This window comes from Apium graveolens, chromosome 8 (assembly GCF_009905375.1).
Source record: "Apium graveolens cultivar Ventura chromosome 8, ASM990537v1, whole genome shotgun sequence".
Classification (NCBI taxonomy): Eukaryota; Viridiplantae; Streptophyta; class Magnoliopsida; order Apiales; family Apiaceae; genus Apium; species Apium graveolens.
The window spans coordinates 31,702,840-31,725,274 of record NC_133654.1 but is presented as its reverse complement, the minus strand read 5'-3'; the positions used below and the strand labels follow the sequence as shown (position 1 = coordinate 31,725,274).

Genomic DNA, 22,435 nt, shown 5'->3' with positions numbered 1-22,435 from the left:
AGTCCCGGCGGATGAACTTTATAGTCCCGATGGATGACAATTTAACATCTCTCGAGAGTGTAGCTTATGTAACAATAAGTCTTGTAGCACATTTCTACAAACACCAATATTTTAGTTGAGTAGATGCTGTAGGAATCCTTAAGTCATGTTGACTACTAGATTTATATACAAAATAGGTTAGCTAATTGTAAATATAAGATGTCTTGTAATTTTGTATAAGTGAAATGGAGTCAAGTGACAGAAAGACTCCCGACGGATGATCTACAAAGGCTCCCGACGGATGATCAACATATTCCCGACGGATGATAATATTCAAAATAGCAGTTTATAGTGACAACACAGTCACATGCGTCGGGTGTTTACAAATGGAATGTGGCAGCCTAATTACAGGATTTAGTGAACAAAGAAGCATTACCATTTCCATGCTAATATGAAGATATTCAAAGATGCTGGATAGAGTAATGTAGCAGCATGAAGTTAGACTAGACATAATTTTGTTTTATTGTCTTGTCTTACTATAATATAACTTGGTGATATATAAACCAAGAGTAACAAGTAGAACACTAACTAAGTAATCATTATTTTCAGAGAGATAGATAAAGCTGTATGTTAAGAATTTCTCTGTAAGTTTGTAAGTTCTCTTGTAAGCAGCTGTGCGATATTCAAGCATCACAGAGTTCTCATACTAATATATATCTCTGGTGGATAAGTTCAAATCCACTATAAAGTTTTAAAGCTTTGTGTTTTATTACTTTATATTTTGATTTCAATTCAAGTTTCATTCCGCACTTCTTGCAAAATCAAACACTGTTATATATATATTAAGTAAAAACAGTCTTACAATTTAAAAAGGAGCCAAAATTACATTCAACCCCCTTCTGTAATTCTTGTTGCATTGCTTGGGAATAACAGAGACTTGACGGAAAGCGAAAGTGCCAAATGGACAAGTAAACGTGGTTTTCTCTTGATCTTCTGGAGCAATACAAATCTGATTATATCCCGAATATCCATCCAGAAGACAATAGTACTCATGACCAGCCAACCTGTCAAGCATCTGATCAATGAATGGAAGCGGAAAGTGATCCTTACTTGTGGCTTTATTCAGCTTTCGATAATCCATGCAAACTCTCCATCCTGTGACTTTCCGAGTAGGGATGGGCTCATTCTTCTCATTAGCTACAACTGTAATACCTTCTTTCGTAGACACACATTACACCGGACTCACCCACGAACTGTCAGAGATAGGATAGATGATTCCTGCATGTAGCCATTTAAGAAGTTCTTTCTTCACAACCTCCTTCATGATAGGATTTATCCTCCTTTGTTGCTCAACAGTTGGCTTGCTTCCTTCCTCAAGCAGAATTTTATGCATGCAATAAGAAGGGTTGATTCCCTTGATATCTGCTATAGTCCATCCAATTGCTGATTTAAACTCTCTCATAATTCTCAAGAGCTTGTCTTCACCACTTCCTGAAAGGTGAGATGCAATAATAACATGCAAAGTAGATGCATCACCTAAAAATGCATACCTCAAGTGATCAGGCAGTGGTTTGAGCTCAAGTGCATGAGCTTCTTCAATAGATGGCTTGAGATGCTTTGAAGAATTTTCCAGCTCTTCCAATCCAAGAGACTTGAAAGGCAAGTCCAACTTCCTCTTCCATGAGAATGCATTCAAATACTGCATTTGCTCTTCCCCTTCTTCGTCTTCACTATCAAAATCCGCCGTTAAGGCTCTTTCTAAGGCATCAGTCCTTAGCAAGTGATCAATCTCCGAAGTCACTACGGAGTCGACCAACTCCACTTTAAAGCATTCCTCTTCAGCAGTGGGGAATTTTATAGCATTAAAGACATTATACGTGACATCCTGACCTTGAACTCTCATGGTTAGTTCACCCTTTTGCACATCGATAAGAGTTCGGAACGTAGCTAAGAATGGTATTCCCAATGGGAATCTTCTTATCCTACTCAAAGTATAGAATGACAAAATCAGCAGGGAAGATGAGTTTATCCACCTTAACCAAGAGATCCTCCACTACTCCTCACGGATAAGTGATGGAATGATCAGCCAGTTGTAAAGACATGTTCACAGACTCCATTTACCTCTAGTCTTGAGGAAGCTTTACTGGGTTGAGTATAGGGATTTGGCGCTACTACAGCGCTTCGCTAACTCGAAGCGCAAAACTATTTTTTATTCCTTTGTCTGGGATTTCTGTTGGATCAGATCTTTTGCTTTGTGGAAATAAATTGGAAATACATACACCGCCGCCTGTAACAGGATTGCGGTATGCCGCTCCGCGAGCAAGGAGCAATAGAACCAAGCGGGCATTTTGGATCAGGTAGACCAAGTTTCTTGAAAACGGACAAGGGCATCAAATTGATGCTAGCTCCCAAATCACACAAAGACTTGTCGAATGACAGATTGCCAATGGTGCAAGGTATCGTGAAGCTTCCTGGATCTTTAAGCTTAGGAGGTAGTTTCTGTTGTAGCACAACACTACACTCTTCCGTTAGAGCAACGGTTTCCAACTCCTCAAGTTTTAGCTTCCGAGATAGAATACCCTTTATGAACTTACTATAACTTGACATCTGTTCTAGAGCTTCAGCAAAAGGTATGTTAATGTGCAACTTCTTGAAAACCTCCAAGAACTTAACAAATTGCTTATCAAACTTCTGCTTTTAAAGTCTTTTAGGATATGACGGAGGTGGGTAGACCTGTTTATCCCCTGTATTACCCTCAGGAGGATTTCTTTCAACAACTTTATTCTTCGGTTCCACCTCGGCATCCTTCTGCACAACTTTTTCAACTACAATCTCATTTTATGGAATCGGCAAAGGTGCAGATGCACCCGCATTCTGAAAAGAATCTTCATAATCTTCATCTTCCTGAATTTGGGGGCTCGTGACCTTTTCAGACCTCAATGTGATTGCCTTCAACTACTCTTTAATTTCCCTCTTGTCTGGATTAGCTTCTGTATCACTAGGAAGAGTTCCTGGTTGACGGTTCAACAAAGCATTGGCAATTTGCCCTATTTAATTCTCAATAGTCTTGATAGAAACCGCTTGGCTTTTGCACATAAGCCTCAACTCCTCCAATTCAGATTTTTGCACATAAGTTGAAGTTGTTGTCTTAGTGCATACTGTTGTTGAAACCCAGGAGGGTTGAATTGCTTTGCTCCAAACTGCTGATAAGGTTATTGTACCGCATTCTGGTTGTTTCTTTAGCTGAAGTTAGGATGATTGAGGTTATTAGGATGATAAGTGGCAGGAACTGGTTGCTGTGACCTCTGAAAGTTGCTCACATACTGAGCTGACTCACTAGATATAGCACATTGCTCCGTCTCATGCACACCTGCACAAAGCTCACAAACACTTGTGAACTGATTAACTCCATAATTAGCCAAATAATCTACTTTCATCGTTAACACCTTTTGTTGAGCAGCTATAGCCGTAGCTGTATCCACCTCCAGAATTCCTGCTACCTTGCCTTGAGGTAGTCTCTGAGTTGGGTTCTGATATTCATTAGCATCCATCAATTCAATTAGCTCATAAGCTTCATCATAGCTCTTAGCCCATTAGTCTCCACTGATGCTGCATCGAGCATGGGTTTGGACTGTGCACCCAAACCATTATAAAAGCAATTGATAATCATCCAATCAGGCATTCCATGATGAGGACACTTCCTAAGCATCTCCTTGTAGCTCTCCCAAGCCTCACATAAAGATTCTCCCAATTGATGTATAAATTGAGTAAGAGCATTCCTGATTGTAGCTGTCTTCGCCATATGGAAGAATTTAGTAAGAAAGTTCTGAGAAAGATCCTCCCAAGTAGTGATAGAACCTGGTGGTAGAGAATGCAACCAACACTTAGCTTTATCCCTCAGAGAGAATGGGAAAAGCCTCAGTTTCACAGCATCTTCAGAAATATTGTTGAACTCGAAAGTGTCACAGATCTCGATGAAATCTCTAATGTGCATGTTGGGATCTTCCGTTGGAGAACCCCCAAACTGGACTGAATTTAGCACCATCTGAATCGTGCTAGACTTGATTTCAAAGGTATTAGCCGCAATGGATGGTTTGATAATGCTAGACTGAATGTCATTGATCTTTGGTTGAGAATATCCATCAAAGCTTTCAGATTCGCTGCTAAGTTTCCCATTGTAATAATCGTTTCTTCTTCAACTTTTTCCTCTTCTTCAAAAACTTCATCAACTACTTCAACTTCGTCCAATATTCCCTTACGAGATTGAGAACACGTTCGCATACACGTTCTCTAGAGTACCTGAAACACAAACAAAGTAAACAAGTAAGTAAAATATCTGAGTTAGTGAACTTTAACGACCACTGATGTCAAGCACATAAACTAAATTTAACACCGAATTCCCCGGCAGCGGCACCAAAAACTTGTTCGCATTAAAACACACGGAAAAATACACGCAAGCGCACGTGATCACAAGTAGTATATATTAAATTAAAGTTCGTTCCCACAGAGACTGGTTTAAACAGAATATGCGCTTATACAACAATGTATGGTAATCGTACAATGCTAAGACAAATAACAAATTAAGTTGATTTAACTAAGAGATTATACTAATTAACATTAACTAAGAGAATTAAGAGTGATTTACTAATATGAGAATAAACATGGGATTATAACTTCATTAAATACTTCATTCAAAGTTTATGTTCTTTGACCCTAGCATATGATGGTGATGACAACTAATCAGATAACACGAAACTAGTATATGTCAACTTTCGTTATACGTATACCCTACTATCAAACATCCACAATTAAGATAGAAGTTGAATATACACCAATTATGTTTAGTCCCTATATGTCTATAAAGATTGAAAACATAATGATTTAAGAGCAAGTTATTTATCTTGATCACATAGGGTGAATAAGATGGTTAAAATTACCCACGAATTATGCATGTCAATTCATACATAAACCTATGCTAGCATGGCAAGTTCTAAACCTCTATATTTACTTTCGCTTCAATAGAGATTAACAAACAATCTTAGATGTTAGCTACGCATCAAAGACGAATAAGCACAACCAAACTAGGAAATCATAAATCACCACACACAAAGGATTATAAAACAATTAACTATGGAAATCCATAAATAAATCTGCTAGAACTCCATGACAACAATTAGTTCATAATTGAACTCATCGTCACCATGGGTTCCAATGAAAACATGATAATAAACAATATAAGAGTACTAGGGTTCAAAGACAAATCGAAAACAAGCATCCAAAGTATCAACTATATTGAAGAATACAAAAGTCTTCTTCTATGTAGCCGTCTTGTACTCTCTAGGTCTTCGTATTACTCTCTCTCGACTCCCTTGTTATTAAAAACGAATTATTATTGGCTTATATACGCTTCTGGACGACCTAGGCCCTCAAAATCATCAAATTCAAGTCAAACCAGGATTCTGGCTCAGGCTTCTGGCGCGGCCGCGCCCTCTTCAGGATTCTAGCGCGACCGCCCCTCTTCCGCGCGGGCGCGCGCGTCTTCTATCAAACTGGCGCGGCCGCCCCGCTTCCCGCGCGGGCGCATCGTGCCTCTAAATTTTTCTTCAGTTTCTTGCTTCTGCTATAACTTGAGTTCCGTATGTCAGAATTTGGCGATCCAATAGTCCACCCGAAGTTATCGAGATGCTCTTCGACATGAACATGGACAAGGCTTCAGAATCTGACCTCCTTTCAGCATATTTCCTTAAAAAGCTTATTTATTCATCAAACTAATTTCTGTAATGCAAAAACACAAAAATACATAAAAAAATACCAATAACTTGAGTCCAAAACACCAACTTAAGCTTGTTATAAAGCGTTCCAAGTAGATATGAAATCCACTTATCAGACAGACACGGGCCTCAGCTAAAATACCAAAAACAAAGGGGTGTGGGGGAAGACGAACCAACATAAAAGGTTTCTTTATATACAAGAATGGCCCCATATTTTGGGTAACAAGCCCTATCATTTGGGCCTGGGGCCTCATCCCTATAAGGAGCAGAAATTGAAAATAAACGAGCTACAACACCTACTTTTTCAGAATCATATTTTGAGGGTTAATTTATATGCATCTAAATGGAGCATGTTAGGGAAGGCTTGACAAAACTCAGTTAAAAGATCCCTAAGAAAAATTTCAGAAGCATGAACGGGGGATTTTTTACCTTGATTAGCCCTAGAAGGGCGAGGAGCGGCCTGAGGAGGCTGAGAAAGGGAGGAGTCAGAATTTGCCATGGAAATTCTTGCGAAGAATGCTTGAAAACCCAGAAAAGCCTTGAAGGTAGGGAAGAAGATGAAGATTCAAACAGAATCTTCAAATAAACACATAAAGCGGTAGAAGATAACGGCGGTGTAGGAAGCCGGAAATCGCCTTGCGGTGGAAAAGGATGAGAGAAAAGTTGAAGAGAAAAAAAGTATAGAGCGAATTTTTTGTTGAGGTTAAGTGTGAGAAATGAACTCACATTTTTCTCTTTATATAGCTATCTACATGCGGTAGCTCAACCGTCTTTGGGCCTGAAAAATGGGTCTGCCAGTCGTCAAGGGCGGGAAGCCCATAAAATTCAAAAATTTGGAATACGCTACCAAATTCGAGAAAACTCTAGAATGTTCCTTAACAAAAAAGCAAGGGCACAAAATTATTTACCCAGAATTTGTGAAAAATCACAAGGGAAAATCAAGGTTCCAAACCACGTCTAGGAGACACAATTCTTAGGCGTGGTTCAAACCATGTCTCCTAGGCGGGGATGATGCACGTATAAGATCCATTGAAGAATGAAAGGGTCAAACCATATCTAGGAGACACAATTCCTAGGCGTGGTTCAAATCATGTCTCCTAGGCGGGATGACCCACGCCTAGGATCTATTGAAGAATGAAGGGGTCAAACCACGTCTAGGAGACACAATTCTTAGGCGTGGTTCAAACCATGTGTCCTAGGTGGGGGTTACCCACGCCTAGGATATATTGAAGCTATGAATACCGACCACGCCTAGGAGGAATGATTCCTAGGTGTGGTTCACAAGTTTTCTCCTAGGCGGGGGTGACCTACGCCTTGGATGCATGTCTGCATGAGAGTCAACAGCGCCTAGGAGACATAAATCGTAGGCGTTGTACACAAAGTGTCTCCTGGGCGGGGGTGACCCACGCTTAGGATGCATGTCTGCATGAGAGTCAACAACGCCTAGGAGACATGAATCCTAGGCGTTGTTCAAAAAGTGTCTCCTAGGCGGGGGTGACCCACGCCTAGGATGCATGACACCCTGCCCATTTTCTGATTATTTAATTAATTAGAAAATGGGCAAAAATAAGAAAAATAACAAAAAATTCCCAAAAATAGGGAAAGATAGAGGAAAAAATCCTAAAAATTCAAGAAAATTAGAAAATAATTTTTAAAAATTATTTTTGGGCAAAATATTCCTGAAAAATTGAGGAAAATACCTGTGAGTATTGGTATATTCCCGAAAAATTAAGGAAAATTAATGAAAAATATCAGAAGGTACCAAAAAATTCTTGAAAAATTAGAGAAGCCCGTAGGGATGAATCCCAAAGGGAGAATCATTGTAAATGTGTAGGTCGCTCCACACTTTACGATAAAAATGATTGCCATAAAAGATATAAACTTTAACTTTTGCGAAATCTTTGTCAGGTTTCGCAAAAGTTGGGGGGCAAATGATATGGGCATGAAATTAGCCTAGAAACATAATTAATGTTGAATTAATTAAACCCGATATGGTCCAATAACGAACCATTAATTATTTATTAATTTCGTAATTAATAAAAAGGGTAAAATAACAGCTCATTAAGTATGTCTCATAGAGGATATAATTCTTCATTGAGTGGTCTCCAAGGCACCCAAACCAACAAGAAATCTGCTTCCTACTTATTAGGACTCCAAAATCTACTCTAAAACGAAGACTTATTCATTAAGTATCCTAACCCTAGTCCAATATAATTCAAGTACATCCAATTTTTATATAAAGGGCCCTAGTCATTTTTTTAGAAATTTCGGTAACCGGTGCGGTTCTTGACGTCTTAGATTAGTAAGAACCGAACAGAATATATATCATATTATTCAATTTTTTTCTCATATTTAATATTATAATAAATTTCAAGAAAAATATTAGGTTATACTTTATTTTTCATCGTCTAAATATTTAAGAACTTCGATTATTTTTATCAATATATTTTTTATTAGAATTTTGAAAGTAATTGAATTTAAAATGATATAACCCTAATAATTTTTTTTAAATAATTTATCATTAATAAACAATCAAAAATAGTCAAAATTAAAATATTTAGAATAAAAAGTAATCCGTAAAATATATAAATATAAATTAAAGTATAATTTCGGTTATTTCGGCTTGGAAAAACCAAGACAGTTCGATTTTGCCATAACAATAATGAGTCCGATTTGGTTCTTGAATAATATTTCATGACAGGCAGCCGGGAAGAAAAAAATTTGGACAATAATCCTATTCTGAAGGTAAAAGACATTCGAGGTCAAGAATCAAGATAAAGGTTCCGTTTGGTATCAGCAGCAGCAACATTGGGTGAAAAACTGTTATAAGAAACCTACGAAGGAAAGCTGATTAGGATTAAGGATATACGATAGCCACAAAATATAATTATATTTACACTAACAAGATCTCTGTCAAACTATACATATGGATTCGATTTGTTGAAAATAGTGGGCATACTAGCATTACTCGTATGGTCCTTGGTAAGTTTTCCAAAGCAGTAGTGATGTCTTTAACTTCAAAGCACACATACATCCCCCCCCCCCCCCGAGACACAGCAGGAACATTCAGAGTGATGAAACTTGACAGTTGGAATCTTGAGCATCTATTATATTATAGTACAAAGAAGAAAGCTTTCCGTCGAATTTAGAGACTACTGGATGAACGGATAGTCCACAGTATTGCTTCCCTATACGCGCAATGCAAATGTCGATGATCTTTTTGAACATGTTGTCCCCTTGGATAAGTGGCTGTTCTATGAACTCATCTAATGGCATCCACTGCAAATTTTAATATAGAGAATGTTATTTGCCTATCCGTCTGCAGATATAATGCATTTTTTAAGTATCTGTTGATGATCAATCAACAGAAGCAAGCAGAATATATTGGTTGAACACTAAGCAATATTTCAATAGGTAACATTGTTTCACTATAGCAAAAAGTAGAGGCTGATCTTATTTGCATACTGAAGACAGTTTCTAGGATGTGACCAACTGCAACGTTGTTAACCATCGCAAATATTACCCTTGAATCTGTGTTTTTGAAACCAGTACCTAGACTAGCTCTAAAACTTGCCAAGTTTCTGATTACATAAAACGTTAACAGCTACCTTATCGTCAAGGAAAACAGTGTTACCTTGCAAGCCTGAACTTCAATGTCATCAATCACGATTTGATTCGACAGAGGTCTCAACATGCAGACAAAAAATAAATCTGACTTCTGGAAAGCCACATTTTTAGCATGCCTGCAATAACTCATCGCATGTCAAGTAAAAGGTGTATGTTTTAAGGAAAGTGAGAGGTACGTGCTTTGCATAAAAGTAGCCCCAAACTGCAAATCAAAGTAACATTTTTGGTAGTGACATCTGATCAAGGAGTCACAGCTTATATATAACAAATCTCTTTGCACGCCTACATTTTATAGTATTTTCTATTTTGACATTTTCTTTTTATGCTGTTTTGGGCAATCGACAACACGACTTCATTGTCCAAACAGTTGAACTATTCTACTAGAAATTTCCAGGTTTTTCAACAAAAAATTTCAGAAGCCGGAGGAGAGAAGGGGGAGAGGGAGGCGTAGAGGGGAGTCTGAATAAAAATTATTTAAAGGAATATGCTGTGGACATAATTTATGTTGTTTGCTTATCTGTTTGACATAATCTGTAGCCATTATAATACACTTAGGATGTGTGCTGGAGAAACTTGTTATTGCATGACTGCAAGGCAGAACACCAGCCAATTTTTTTACAAACTCTAATCGACAGTTTGACACCATAAACATATCATTGCCTCAAGTACTATTGAATCTGTGAGTAGAAAACCTTAAATTGAAGATTGGACAACTTTTACACCCTATTTTATTTTCAAAGTTTTTTTGTTAGGACTTGGGATACTGTATATAAACATTCATTTGTTTTGATTAAACTCTCTATCAACTAAGCCTCTACGCGAATCTTGTAATTATTCAACCACCAACACATCAAAATAAGAGGATATAATTATTAGTCTAATTTGTTACTGGTATAACTCTTCAGATGGGAAATATCTTGTACCTGAAAGCTACAACTTCTAAGAATTCTGTATCGATCTGCAACACAAAAAGCAAAACAAGAGCTCGTGAAACGATCAAATACACATTATGCAAAGATTGAGAATGACTATTAACAGAAGAACTATGTACAAGGTTCTTACACCAGTTTCTTCCTTGACTTCTCTTACAGCTCCAGTAAATATCTCCTCCGACTGATAATATCAAATGAAAACAGTTATAAACATCTTTTATATGATGAAACTCAAGGAGCCGGACATTTACTGTAATGTGTAATATAAAGATTAAATATAAACAAACCTCCTGAATAAAACCAGTAGGTAGTTTCCACAGGTCAGTAAATGCAGGGGTTGTGTGCTTCTCTTGTACTACAAGTACCTGTTGATTGTCATCGAACATATGTTTACAAAAGCAATAGAGAATTTCATTATTATACGTAGACTAAATGATACGATTATAAGGTATAGGAAGAATGACTCTGATCCACAAATTATAAGGCATCACAACCATCATTCTAAACAAAATAGAAATGTTGCATTAGAAGTAAGAGTATTGCAGCAATTGCCTATCATAATTCAGGTTATTTTATCCTTTATCCCCACCAAACTAGTATAGAATCTTACCTCATTATCTTCATTAATCACGAAACCTCCAACTCCAACTTGATGAGAAGCATTATCAGGAAGCATGCAAGGTCCTTCAGGAATCCAGTAAGTCATCATGACATATCCTCTTTCTGCATGATGATACCGAAACCCTTCCTATTAACAAACCAAGGTTCAAATACTGTGCCTACTAAGTAACAACAAAAACAAAAGCTCAAAAGAAATGACAATTTTTTGCTAATTCTTCTACCTTCACTGCTACCGGAACAAGCTCAGATTTTTCTAGTGGCAGCTTAAGCCAAAGACCTTTCTTTCCCTGCATATCAAATGACATGAAGATCTTAAATGGCCCAAAAATGAGGATAAAAGAAAGTAAAATCATTTTGTTTACATAATCCTGCCATTACCAAATAACCACATTGTCCCATATGAACATAAAGAACTTAAAACAAGAAAGGCGCTTGAAAGAGAAGAGGAGAAAGCTACCTCTAACATCCAACGAGAAAGAGATGAACGAAGAACCGAGGCAAAGAAACTTGGGTTAGATGGTAAATTTTCTGGATTGATAACAACACCGCCATACTCATCATCTAAATGGTCGAGTACTCTTTTACTGAAATATACATTTGGGGTTGATCCATTAATTCCATTCATCCGAAACGAATAAGTATCCACCATCAACTTATCTTTCCCTACAGAACTCATAGCGCTATCTGAAGTACTTATACAAGAAGCCTTTGAAAAGTTACCTAGAGAAAAAAAGGCAGGATATCATAATCATAATAACATAGTGTTAAGTAACCTGATTGTCCTGCACAAGAAAACATAAAATTAAAATTTCAAGAGAACAAAAGTAATATACCTTTGCAAGAACAGAGCTGCAGGGAGACTTTTTGACTAACTATATGACTGGAGTAGAACAAAGGCCCAATTGATGACTTTGAAACACACATTTTTAACTCCATTGATTAACACCTCTCAAAAAACTAAACTACCAAATCTAACCACAACTGTAGAATCAAATAAGAATATATATATATATAGTTAAAAAAAATTAACCAAGACAGTATTCCAAGTTTATCCAACTTATATAAGATCAAAAAACAAGAAGAAGATACTCTGCAACCTAGCTAAGAACAAGGAAAATCTTGGTATTCTACGTCGAAAATAGAGATAAAAAATCAAAGGGGGTACAATGAAACAGCAGGAATGTCAGTAAAATTGGAATAAATACAAGTATGGACAGGAAGAAAAGGAGTAAATTAAGGATAGAAGTAATCCCAAGAGCCAAGGGATAAAAATAAAGTGGGCTGAGGTGAGAAATGTATGTATCAAGTGAAGATCAACAACAGGTTAAGCCAACATGATGATTATTTTTTAGTATTATGAAGATAACAAGAAACTAATAGTATGTGGAGAGTTGGAGTTTTGTATTGATATGGTTGTTTTTAACACGTGATTTCAACATATCTGGCTCAGAACTGACAGAGTCTATCATAATGTGAGTTTGTGCCACGTCCTTGTTTGTAGATTGCATTATGTAATCACTAAACATAACAGGATGAAAACACATGTAATTTCTTGCTTGAAAACAGTATGTACTTTGTTAGGTTTTTATATGCAATTATTTTGTTAGGAAACTGTTCTTATTCCAGATAACAAGATTCTTGAAGGTTTAAAGCATGATTTAAACCAATAAATTCGTGAAATTTATTTAAAGCATGATTCTTGAAGGTTTGAGTAACAATTATTTTAGAGAAAATGAGTAACCATTATTTAGGAATAACATTTAGGAAGTATATACCAGTAAAAGAGAGCTGAGAAAAGGACAACTTGGAATGGATACTTTTAAATATGTTTATGAGGAGTGTGGGTTGAGAATCATGCCTATTGAATGGATAACTACCATATATAGACTTCAAATTACATGCCAATCTTGTCAATTTGTTTTTTTTTCGGATTTCATGAGCTAGTGACAAATTTCCTTGCAGGTATCAAGATTATTAAATTGAAACTAATTATATCGATATTTTAACATGGTATCAAGCGTTAGATTGATTTGATTCGTTTTGTGAGTCAGTTTAGTTTCGATTTTTTCCTGTTATTTACAAATTACAAATTGGTTAAGGTTTTCTTGGGAAACAAAAAACAACTAAGTTTTACTGAGGAAACTGCAGAGAGAAAAAAAAATGAACAAGACAACTATGATGTTATTGAAATTGGCTGGATTACAGTTTTATTGCACAAAAATAATAGTATCCATCCCAATGATGCAAAAGGAATTGCTTCCAGTACAAAAGATTCTAAATTTGGTAATGCAATCATGAAATTCTGATTAGACTGTGTAATGTGGATTGACATCAATGTCTAACCCCCTTAGCTTTGCAAAAGACTCTACTCTTCCCTTCAATGTGTGAATTTCCCTCAACCTGTTTACATGTAACACGAAAAAATATGAATTACAGGGTTAACATTTTCCTTTTACTTGCAGACAATGTTATAAGTGTGATGTATAGAAAAAAAACATTTTGATAGGATAAATGCACTGACCTTGCAATCTCCGCGCGCCTTTTTGCTTCTTCAGCCATAATGTTTATGTCCCTGAAAGTGTAGTTCTCAGCGAACATCTTTGTTTCTCTTGACTGAAGACCGTGAAGTGTTCGTTGCTCGGTTGCCCATTTTGCCTCTCTAGCCTCTCTGCCAAAATCCTTTTGTGTGGTGAATGCAGTCTGGGGAAAAAATCAAGAATAGAGGAGGTTGTTTATAAGAAAACTTAGCTTATTTCGGGTGGAATTCATAGGTAAACATTGTCATAAACGAGAATCAAAGCTAGGCTAGGTAGCATATAAGCTACCAGTGGATGTTAAAGTTTATACTATTGATATAGGCTTGAGAGAATATACATGATATGAAGTAAACAAGTTCAGTTTCACTTACTTTGTTATCAACTATGAGTCCCCAAGCTCTTCCACTGAGTGCATACCGGACACCAAATTTGATCGGATCAAGCAGGAGGTAAGTCAAAATGTTGTATATCCAAATAATAGCAGCCCATTTCCATTTAATCTTGACAATTCCAGCAACATCCCATGTGACTAGAGCAGATATGACAGTCGCGATCTGCAGGGGTATAACCACATTCATCTTAGATATATTATAAGAATGGAAACTATTTTTTAATGTGTATATATCATTTGAAAAACTCTGTTATATTTGTTTTATGGTAAAGAAAGAACAATGTGACAGTGCTTGTGGGAACCAACTGACTTACCAACTGAGCAATCATGAAGGCACAAAGTAGAAGAGAGCCTGGTCTTTCCGTAAATGACCATCCCCTTGAGCGCGTCACAAATATTAAGGCCTGGCTTATGGTACTGACTTGAAGGTACACGGCCGAAGCTAGACGCCCATTTATAGTTTTGGTCAATTCTTTTGCTTCTTCCTTTGAAAGAGTTTTAAGAGCTTCGACGTAGTTGTTCTTGTTGAAGTCATCTACATGGAAATGATTCTGAAAAATGACAGAAGACAGATAAAAGATAAAAATCTGTATAAGAGATAGATCTACAAAAATTTCGGTTGAGTGATGAGTAATTATTATGACATTTGTAAAGAATTATAAGAATCATCCGGTGCTTATGTAGTTATGTGGTGAGTGATTGCTATTATAGTGGTCATTCCGCAATCTAGTGCTGTAATATGTAACAAGACGAGCTGCAATTACCGCAAAAAAGCTAGTCTCAGCCATTCCATAGAAAAAAATGACAGTCATTAAAGCAAGGTAGGTTCCTATAACAACTCCAGTTGTAAAAATTTCAGTGAGTTTCCAACTATCTGGAAGTGGTGATGGTTTCACCCTGTCTTTAGAAATTGTCATGATAGTGCCTGAAAAAAGATTGCATTAGACTGATACATGCACAAATATATTATTGAAGTCAAGACATCTCTAATTAAAAATAAAAAAATTTGCCGTATCATTATCGATTTACAGACTTGTGTATTGGAAAGTTATTGTGAAGAATCATTACCATCATTAAGAATAGCTATGACCAGAACCATCAAAGGAGGGAAATTGAACCTCCAAAAGGCACTTAGCAACAAAAACCCCAACTGCGTGTTACATAAACGCCCAAGGATTAGTATCAAGCAACTATAGTTTATAAATTTTGAAAAGAAATCGTACAAGTACAGCTTACCACAATACGGATTGTGATGGACACTGCATAAATCTGAAGAAACAGAAACAACCTCAGATCATTTTTTAACATGCAATCCTATATATGGGGAAAAAGATCTTGATAAAGCATGAAAAATTTTAAAACAAGATGATATTTAACTGTGTAGTTCTTCATCCTCTGGAAGATAGCACGACTTGTTAGAACAGCACTGATGATCACACTCAGGCCTGGCTCTGTTAGTACTATATCAGAGGCACTCCTGGCAGCATCTGTTGCATCTGCTACTGCAATTCCGATGTCTGCTATCTTTAGTGCAGGTGCATCATTAACTCCATCTCCTGTCATTCCTGTGATGTGCTTTCTGCCTTGTAATATCTTTACTATCTCGTACTTGTGCTCTACAAATGAAACATGAATTAGAGGTGTATGCAAGAATATTCAATAGTTTGCGGTAAAAATAAGCATCAATGTACCAGGAAAGACCCCAGCAAAACCATCAGCTTTTTCGATAAGTTCTTCGACTGATAAAGTTGCAAGTGAAGCATCCTTGTGCTCGCCAAGCAAAGAAGACGATGGATACATGTTCGTTCCCATGCCAAGGCGTCTCCCTGTTTCCTTCCCAATTGCCAGCTGGTCACCTAAACAATGATGCACGAGGGTTAGTACACCATAAATACACAAATAATACAGAGAAAACTGCCAGGTCATAGCTTAGTAACCAGTGAATGCATCAACAAGAAGTAGTAGAAGTTCTTAGGAAAGGCTTAATTGGCTTAGTTATCTGCAAGTGTTTCAGGCTTTTTGTCATTGCATTTGTTGCCATTTTAAATGAGAATGTTTGACATGCACACAGAAATCCAAACCAAACATGTAAATACGTGGGAGCGTGAAAGGAAAATATCAGAAGCACCTAGAGCAGGAATTACTGAAAATCATGGTAAGTAGCAGTCTAGCACTATCAAGCTGGACTAGTCATTAATTAATGACCATTTCATATACAAAGATATCAAATACATTACTAAAAGCTTTTATGTCACTTCTGGAATTGTTGGTTTTTAGTGTTTACCCGTGGATCATAAACTTAAACATATTGTTTACTGAAGGAAGCTGTAGAAACAGATATAATCAAATAAGCCGTGGCACACACCTGTGATCATCTTAACACTCACTCCAAGATCTAAAGCTCTCCTAATTGTTTCAGCACTGTCATGGCGAGGTGGATCAAAGAGAGGCATAAGACCGATGAATTCCCAGGGCCCGCCAGCACTTTCCTTGGTGTTCTCAGGTACTTGCTGTACCAGTACAAAGGATACATGATATACATTATAGACTCAGAGAGTTCAGGAGAATGCATATACAAGGTAACTTTATATTTACCTGACGAGCAACTGCCAGAGACCGAAGTCCACGCTCAGCAAATTTGTCTATAATTGAATGTACTCTTTTTTCAATTTCGGATTTGTTCCATGCAAGATTTAGAATCTAAAATAATGAGGTAAATCAATTAAGAACAGTTGATATGACTACACACATGCAGATACACGGGACTGCAAGTTCTAACTCACATGAACATGTAAACTCGTAACTGGTTAGTATATATAATGAGGTACTCATAAGAGATATTAGGTCTTGAGGAAGGAAATGTAAAGAAACGCTCTTACAATATATTTTTCAGAAGTAATAACTTCACGATAGTTGCTAAATGAGTACCTGCTCTGGTGCACCTTTGCTCACTCTGTGCATTTTTCCTGCACCATCTATGTACGTAAGAGCGGTCCGTTTGTCAGTTGGATTAAATGGAAGGAAATGAACTTCAGTAATTCCAGCGCGTGCCTTAAGAATGACCAAATATCACGTTTAATCAATTGCTTAAGTTCACTCGTGTAAAATAAAAATTGTTTTAATGGTACGTTAATAAGAGATTTTCTAGGCATATTTGCAATAATTGACTATGTCTTTTAATAAGATTATCATATAACAACATATAATACCTCCTTAGGGTCACCCAACATAGACATTATTGCGGTATCTATGGCATCTTGGTTCTCCATTCGAGAGGCTCTTGCAGCCATCAAGACAACCGTGTCTTTGTCGACGCCTTTGGCAAAAACCTGCACACACATAGATATTCAAAATTGGGCAATTTCTTTTATGCGCATTCAACACTTGATACAAAGAAATTATGATCCAAGTGCATTAGGCTCTACCAATAATTGTTTTGTTAATATTACAGTAGAGTCACTGACGAAAGAAATCATGCCGAGCTTCAAAGCTATGTTGTCGTGTATGAAAGGTGTATAACCACAACATTGCTATTAGATCACTAGGTCCTATGAAAAGCGATTCTATTAAGTACTTAAAGTGAATCAAGCCACAATGTAGGATAAAGTAATCACCTCTACGAGATTTTTATCTACTGTGAGCTTGTTGAGAGTTAAGGTGCCTGTTTTGTCACTGCACAAGACATCCATACCTGCCATTTCCTCTATAGCTGTCATTCTCTTTGTAATGGCACCCTGAATCGTAGGAAAATATATGTGATTTCATAAGGTGTATGTAGTAACAAGTTAAGTTAAATACATTTATGCATATATTTCAACCGGAAGAACAAATAAAAAGTCACATGAACCTGTTGAGATAAGCGATGTGAACCAATGGCCATAGTAACTGAAAGAACTGTTGGCATTGCGATGGGAATACCACCAATGAGTAAAACCAGAAGATTGTCTATGCCTTCACGATATTTTCTATGTTGACGGGCTACAACTATAATCTCAATAAACATTCCAATAGCAATTGAGCAAATGCAGAAGTTTCCTATTGCAGTCAATACCTGTGAAGCGCCAACACATATATTTTGGATAACGATATGTAAAAGAAGAAAGAAGCTATGAATGCATTAGCACAGTCTCTTAAGGGACTCCACACAATAGAACAAATGCACATTCATCATTATATGAGCATTTCCTATCCTGGAATTTTTATTGCCAAAGTTAATGTAGTGTGCACAGTGTATGGAGTTCTCGACATGGACCTGCTGAAAGTGCCCAACGTGTGTCGTATTATCAACAAGATGAGCTGCTCTTCCAAAGAAAGTGTGTACTCCTGTAGCAATAACAACTGCTTCTATTTCCCCTTGCTTACATGTTGAGCCTGAATATACTCCATCACCAGGATTCTTAGTTACTGGCAGTGATTCTCCTGTAAGGGAAGACTGAAACATATACAACAAACATTAGGCTTATTAAGATTCTTTCTATAAACATGCTTTAATGTGTTATACATTTTAACAAATAGACAAAAAACAGTATGGATCTATACCTGATCAATTTTTAAGGGATCCCCTTGAAGCAAACGAGCATCAGCTGGGATGATGTCCCCCAGTTTTATGCTAATGATGTCTCCAGGAACTAGTACAGCAGCATCTTCTTCGGCCCATTTCCCATCCCGTAAAATCTGTTGGAAAATTTAAATTTGAACCATCAACTAGGATGATAATAGGGAAAAGATAAAATGTAGTGTAGGCGGTAGAAAAGCAATTTCATATCTTGTTTCAGCAAGGCAAACCTTAGCTCTTGGTGCCAACCGTGCCATCAAGGCTGCAGCTGCATTGCCAGCATTATTTTCCTCCATAAAACTTATAGTTGAATTGACTATAAGTAACGCCATGATCCCAACAAAGTCATGGTAATCCACTCCCTTGCCCTAAGATTGAGAGTTTGGTGGAAAAATTAGTACTTCTAGACCATTTTTAATGCAACTTGTTGGTCCCAGTAATAGTTCAAGTGAGAATTTAGTAATTTTTTTAAAGACTTACGCCTCCACGAGCCATCGTGATTGCCATAATAGCTGCTGCTTCCATAACCCAAGACAGAGGATTCCACATAAACCCAAGAAACTTGAGTATTTTGCTCTCCTATATGTCATAAGATATCGTGAGAAGTGAGAACATATCATAGACTAATTATCCTGTACTACAGAATAAAACTGGAGAAGCTTAATGAAGTGACAAGAGACCTTCTTTTCTTCAAGCTTGTTGTATCCAAACACTTCAAGACGTTTCTCAACCTCATCAGAAGTGAGTCCAGCTTCGGTACACTTCAATTTTTCAAAAACTTCTTCAACTGGTATGTTTTCCTGCAAGTAAAATGTAAAAAACACTATTATAGCAATCTAAGATCCCACACTACAATTACATTTCTCTTTTCATTGTCTAGAATTCTAAGATCCCACACCATATTAATGTTTCTCTTTTCCTTCTAGGTATACTGCATCGTATGAGCAGAGGTCATGGTTTTCAATTAGGATGATGAATAACAACCTTGTAACGATAGTAGTTGGAAATTTGGAATACGTACTTCTATGTTCCCATCAAGTCATATATTTTCAGTTACTCTCTGTAGAATCTATTTGCGCACACTATCATTCCACTATAAAGCATTCAAGAATATATCAGTTATGACTTAATTTTAGGGACTAAACATCCTTAGAGTCAGTATACACTCTCTTTTACAAAGTAAGTACGAAGTACCTATAATATAGTGTAAGATGAACAATTAGAATATAAGCAAGGTGGCTTCTTAAATTACAGAACAAGAAAATGGTATATGAATCCTAATCCGTTTGCTAGTAAAACTTAGTTTTCAAAATTATATTAAGCATACTTTATTCCTAGTGCACCAATATAACAACTGCAAGAAAGATGTACCAAATCAACAGTTTCTTTGCTGATTGCTTCAAGAGCAATTGTTGTCTTGTCTGCATCCATCTCGACTTTTTTCTTCAGCTCCTACTCAATCCCGAGTAGAATCTGCACAGAGAACTAATCCTAAAAGAATTAAAAATCATGAAGTCTGATTCACATTTTCAAGTCTTGTGCAAGACAAAAGCATATAAGATATTTTTTATGGAAGGATTCTAGTTTTTAGAGTGAACTTAACCACAATCTTGATCTACACAGTCATTGTACGATTTATTACAACATTTGGATGTTCTATGGCAATACCAGGCAACATGTAGTTTTGCCTCTCATTATCTTGAACCATTTATTTTGAATTTTCTAAATTACTATGTGGTCACTTAGCTTCCTGCAATGTATGCATGCACAGATAAATCTCAGCTATAGTACTAATTACGAATGTTACACATGAATATATTAAAACAAAAAGTAACTTAAGCCAATGTTAAAATCTTTAAAATTTCTGAATCAAGAAAACTTAAAAAACTTCCCTGTCTCGCTGGCCGATCAACCCTGAAAACCCCCTTTACTTTTAGGAACAAAACCAAAATGCTAAGTTTAATTATCTCACTCGTAAGTTGGGTCTGAGAAGATGAGATGTACACACACTTCACTTCTGCTAGATTAAGAGTAGAGTGACTATCTTTGTCAAGACCCAAAACCTAACATATCTAAAAGCTATATTAATTCTAGAGCATATAATCAATTCACCAACACTACAATAGCCATAAAAAACCAGTCTTGTGCCAAGGATGAAAAAATACAATGCAATTTCTTAAACAAGCCATTTCAACGAAATCGACAAAACAAAAATACTGCAAATCTATACCTGCAATAAACTCAAAAAAGGGCAGGATTGGTAAAAGATCACCAGGAAGAAAAATGGAAAATAGGTATGTAAATATATAACATGCAAGAACTGTATGTGAAGACAACATGTAAAACAAATCCCCCATTAGAAAAATGAGAAGAAAAGAGAAGGTGTGAAGTCATAGGAGAGAAGACAGAAAACGGAGCTACGAAACTCCGTCCAAATACAGCATAACAATCACTGGACCGATTTTATTCTGTTTTTCTTTTGCGTTTACAAAGCAAACTGCATTCGACGTTATGTTCGAACTACAATGCTTACAAAATTTATGTTGGCTCATTATAACACAGCATATCTGTTGTACTTTGTAAATGTACGATTTTTTACATTGAAATCATACATGTTGTACATATTATTATATACCAAATCATTCTCTATACCAATGAAATGGAAACAGCAAGAGGACTGCATCATCTTCAAGTTATTTTATTTAAAATATCACTGGTGATTTTATATTTTAAATTTTAGTATAGCTTTTCTATTGGTTCATTTCAGTTTTTCGTATTTTCATGTTTGTGTCATTTATTTTTTTTAGAGTAAAAGCATAAAGGCCACTAAAACTTAGGCACCAAATTGTAAATTAAGGTATTTAAATTTTTATTTACTTAACGACTCTTAACAAATGCCATTATTTTAAAAATCAGAGTAAAATGTGGTTATCAGTATGTTAACTTCAAACCCAATCAATATTTTGCTAATTTATGAAAAGTTTAGCCATCTTTGTCCTCTGAACTTTTCTTTTTATTCAAAAGATAAGATTAAAGGTATATTTACGAGACCATGCTCAATAAATAAAAAAAAGATATTTAAGTTTTTTGCATTATACTCAACAAAATGCTAATAACACTTTGATTGACACACTGGATTTGTTGTCACCGCAAATGCTATATATTGGAACATCTAGTTACCAGTTAGCCAATAATACTTAATGCCAGTAAAAATATATGGTTACTTATACATCTATCAGTCAATGTTAACCAATTATATGTGCATATATCCTTAGATGCCTCATATACAATCCATACACTCTAGAAACAATAGTCCAGCAAATGCATAGTTTTCAATTTTAACATTATCAATGAAATGATTAGATAATAAAGCTAAAGAGATTAAGGTCAAACAAGATATTACAAGAAATGCTAAAACTGATTATATCTATGCTTAATTGATTTGTATATTTCTCTAAAGCATTGAATATATATATATATACACAAATAAAAGACAAATTAATTATTATCAATACTAGTATTACTACCAAAACAAGCATGTGTACTGTCTTAAACTCGGACATAAACTAGGTACATTTTCTCTATAAATGCTAACCAAAGTTTTTGTTATCACAACTCAGAGAGTGCTTCCTCTTGGACTCTCTGCATCCTGTGATTACCCATTCAAAGTTCATCTTTACCTATTTCTGTTTTTCTTTTTAATTTCTTTTCGCGTGAACTTGCTTACTCCAGAGACATATTTAGAATGTCATGAGATACTTATTCGCGTCCCAGGTGTTAGGATCGATATTTATTTGTGCCAAAATTTATTACGGCGCATAGCCATTTATTTATTTGTAAAATATATAAGTCTATTTGAAAAGGAAAATTGAGACGTATTTTAAATTTGATTTCTACTATTGCTAGAGAATAGTGTGTACAAAATTTTGTAGAAGAGGTTCGGTTTTGCTAACAACTGTTGTAAAAATTTAGCAAGTATTAATAACGTACGAAAGAATGGGCTGAAAGTTTAAGGGCTTAGA

The 22,435-nt window shown here is 36.1% G+C and overlaps 2 protein-coding genes and 1 non-coding gene across 3 annotated transcripts; 1 reads left to right on the top strand and 2 right to left on the bottom strand.

Annotated features, from left to right (window-relative positions):
- The first annotated feature begins 3,659 nt into the window (after window positions 1-3,659).
- On the top strand, window positions 3,660-3,766 carry LOC141682198 (small nucleolar RNA R71). The gene has a single exon (XR_012559600.1). It is a non-coding gene; the product is annotated as a small nucleolar RNA R71 (small nucleolar RNA).
- Window positions 3,767-8,454: 4,688 nt separating this feature from the next.
- LOC141676614 (nudix hydrolase 8-like) lies at window positions 8,455-12,349 on the bottom strand. Its single transcript, XM_074482301.1, has 9 exons — window positions 11,764-12,349; window positions 11,388-11,650; window positions 11,152-11,217; window positions 10,920-11,057; window positions 10,597-10,674; window positions 10,440-10,490; window positions 10,301-10,335; window positions 9,385-9,493; window positions 8,455-9,029 (listed from the first exon to the last, which is right to left on the bottom strand). Exons 1-9 carry the CDS (start codon window positions 11,864-11,866, stop codon window positions 8,817-8,819), a joined length of 1,056 nt encoding a protein of 351 aa, XP_074338402.1. The 5' UTR covers window positions 11,867-12,349; the 3' UTR covers window positions 8,455-8,816.
- Window positions 12,350-13,170: 821 nt separating this feature from the next.
- On the bottom strand, window positions 13,171-19,844 carry LOC141679459 (plasma membrane ATPase 1-like). The gene is made up of 21 exons (XM_074485958.1): window positions 19,785-19,844; window positions 19,094-19,213; window positions 18,894-18,992; window positions 18,644-18,781; window positions 18,398-18,532; window positions 18,111-18,290; window positions 17,706-17,909; window positions 17,473-17,592; window positions 17,068-17,187; window positions 16,787-16,909; window positions 16,454-16,558; window positions 16,224-16,368; window positions 15,550-15,714; window positions 15,236-15,474; window positions 15,095-15,127; window positions 14,927-15,008; window positions 14,623-14,783; window positions 14,173-14,409; window positions 13,839-14,021; window positions 13,452-13,630; window positions 13,171-13,330 (listed from the first exon to the last, which is right to left on the bottom strand). Exons 1-21 carry the CDS (start codon window positions 19,842-19,844, stop codon window positions 13,237-13,239), a joined length of 2,922 nt encoding a protein of 973 aa, XP_074342059.1. The 3' UTR covers window positions 13,171-13,236.
- Between the last annotated feature and the right edge of the window lie 2,591 nt (window positions 19,845-22,435).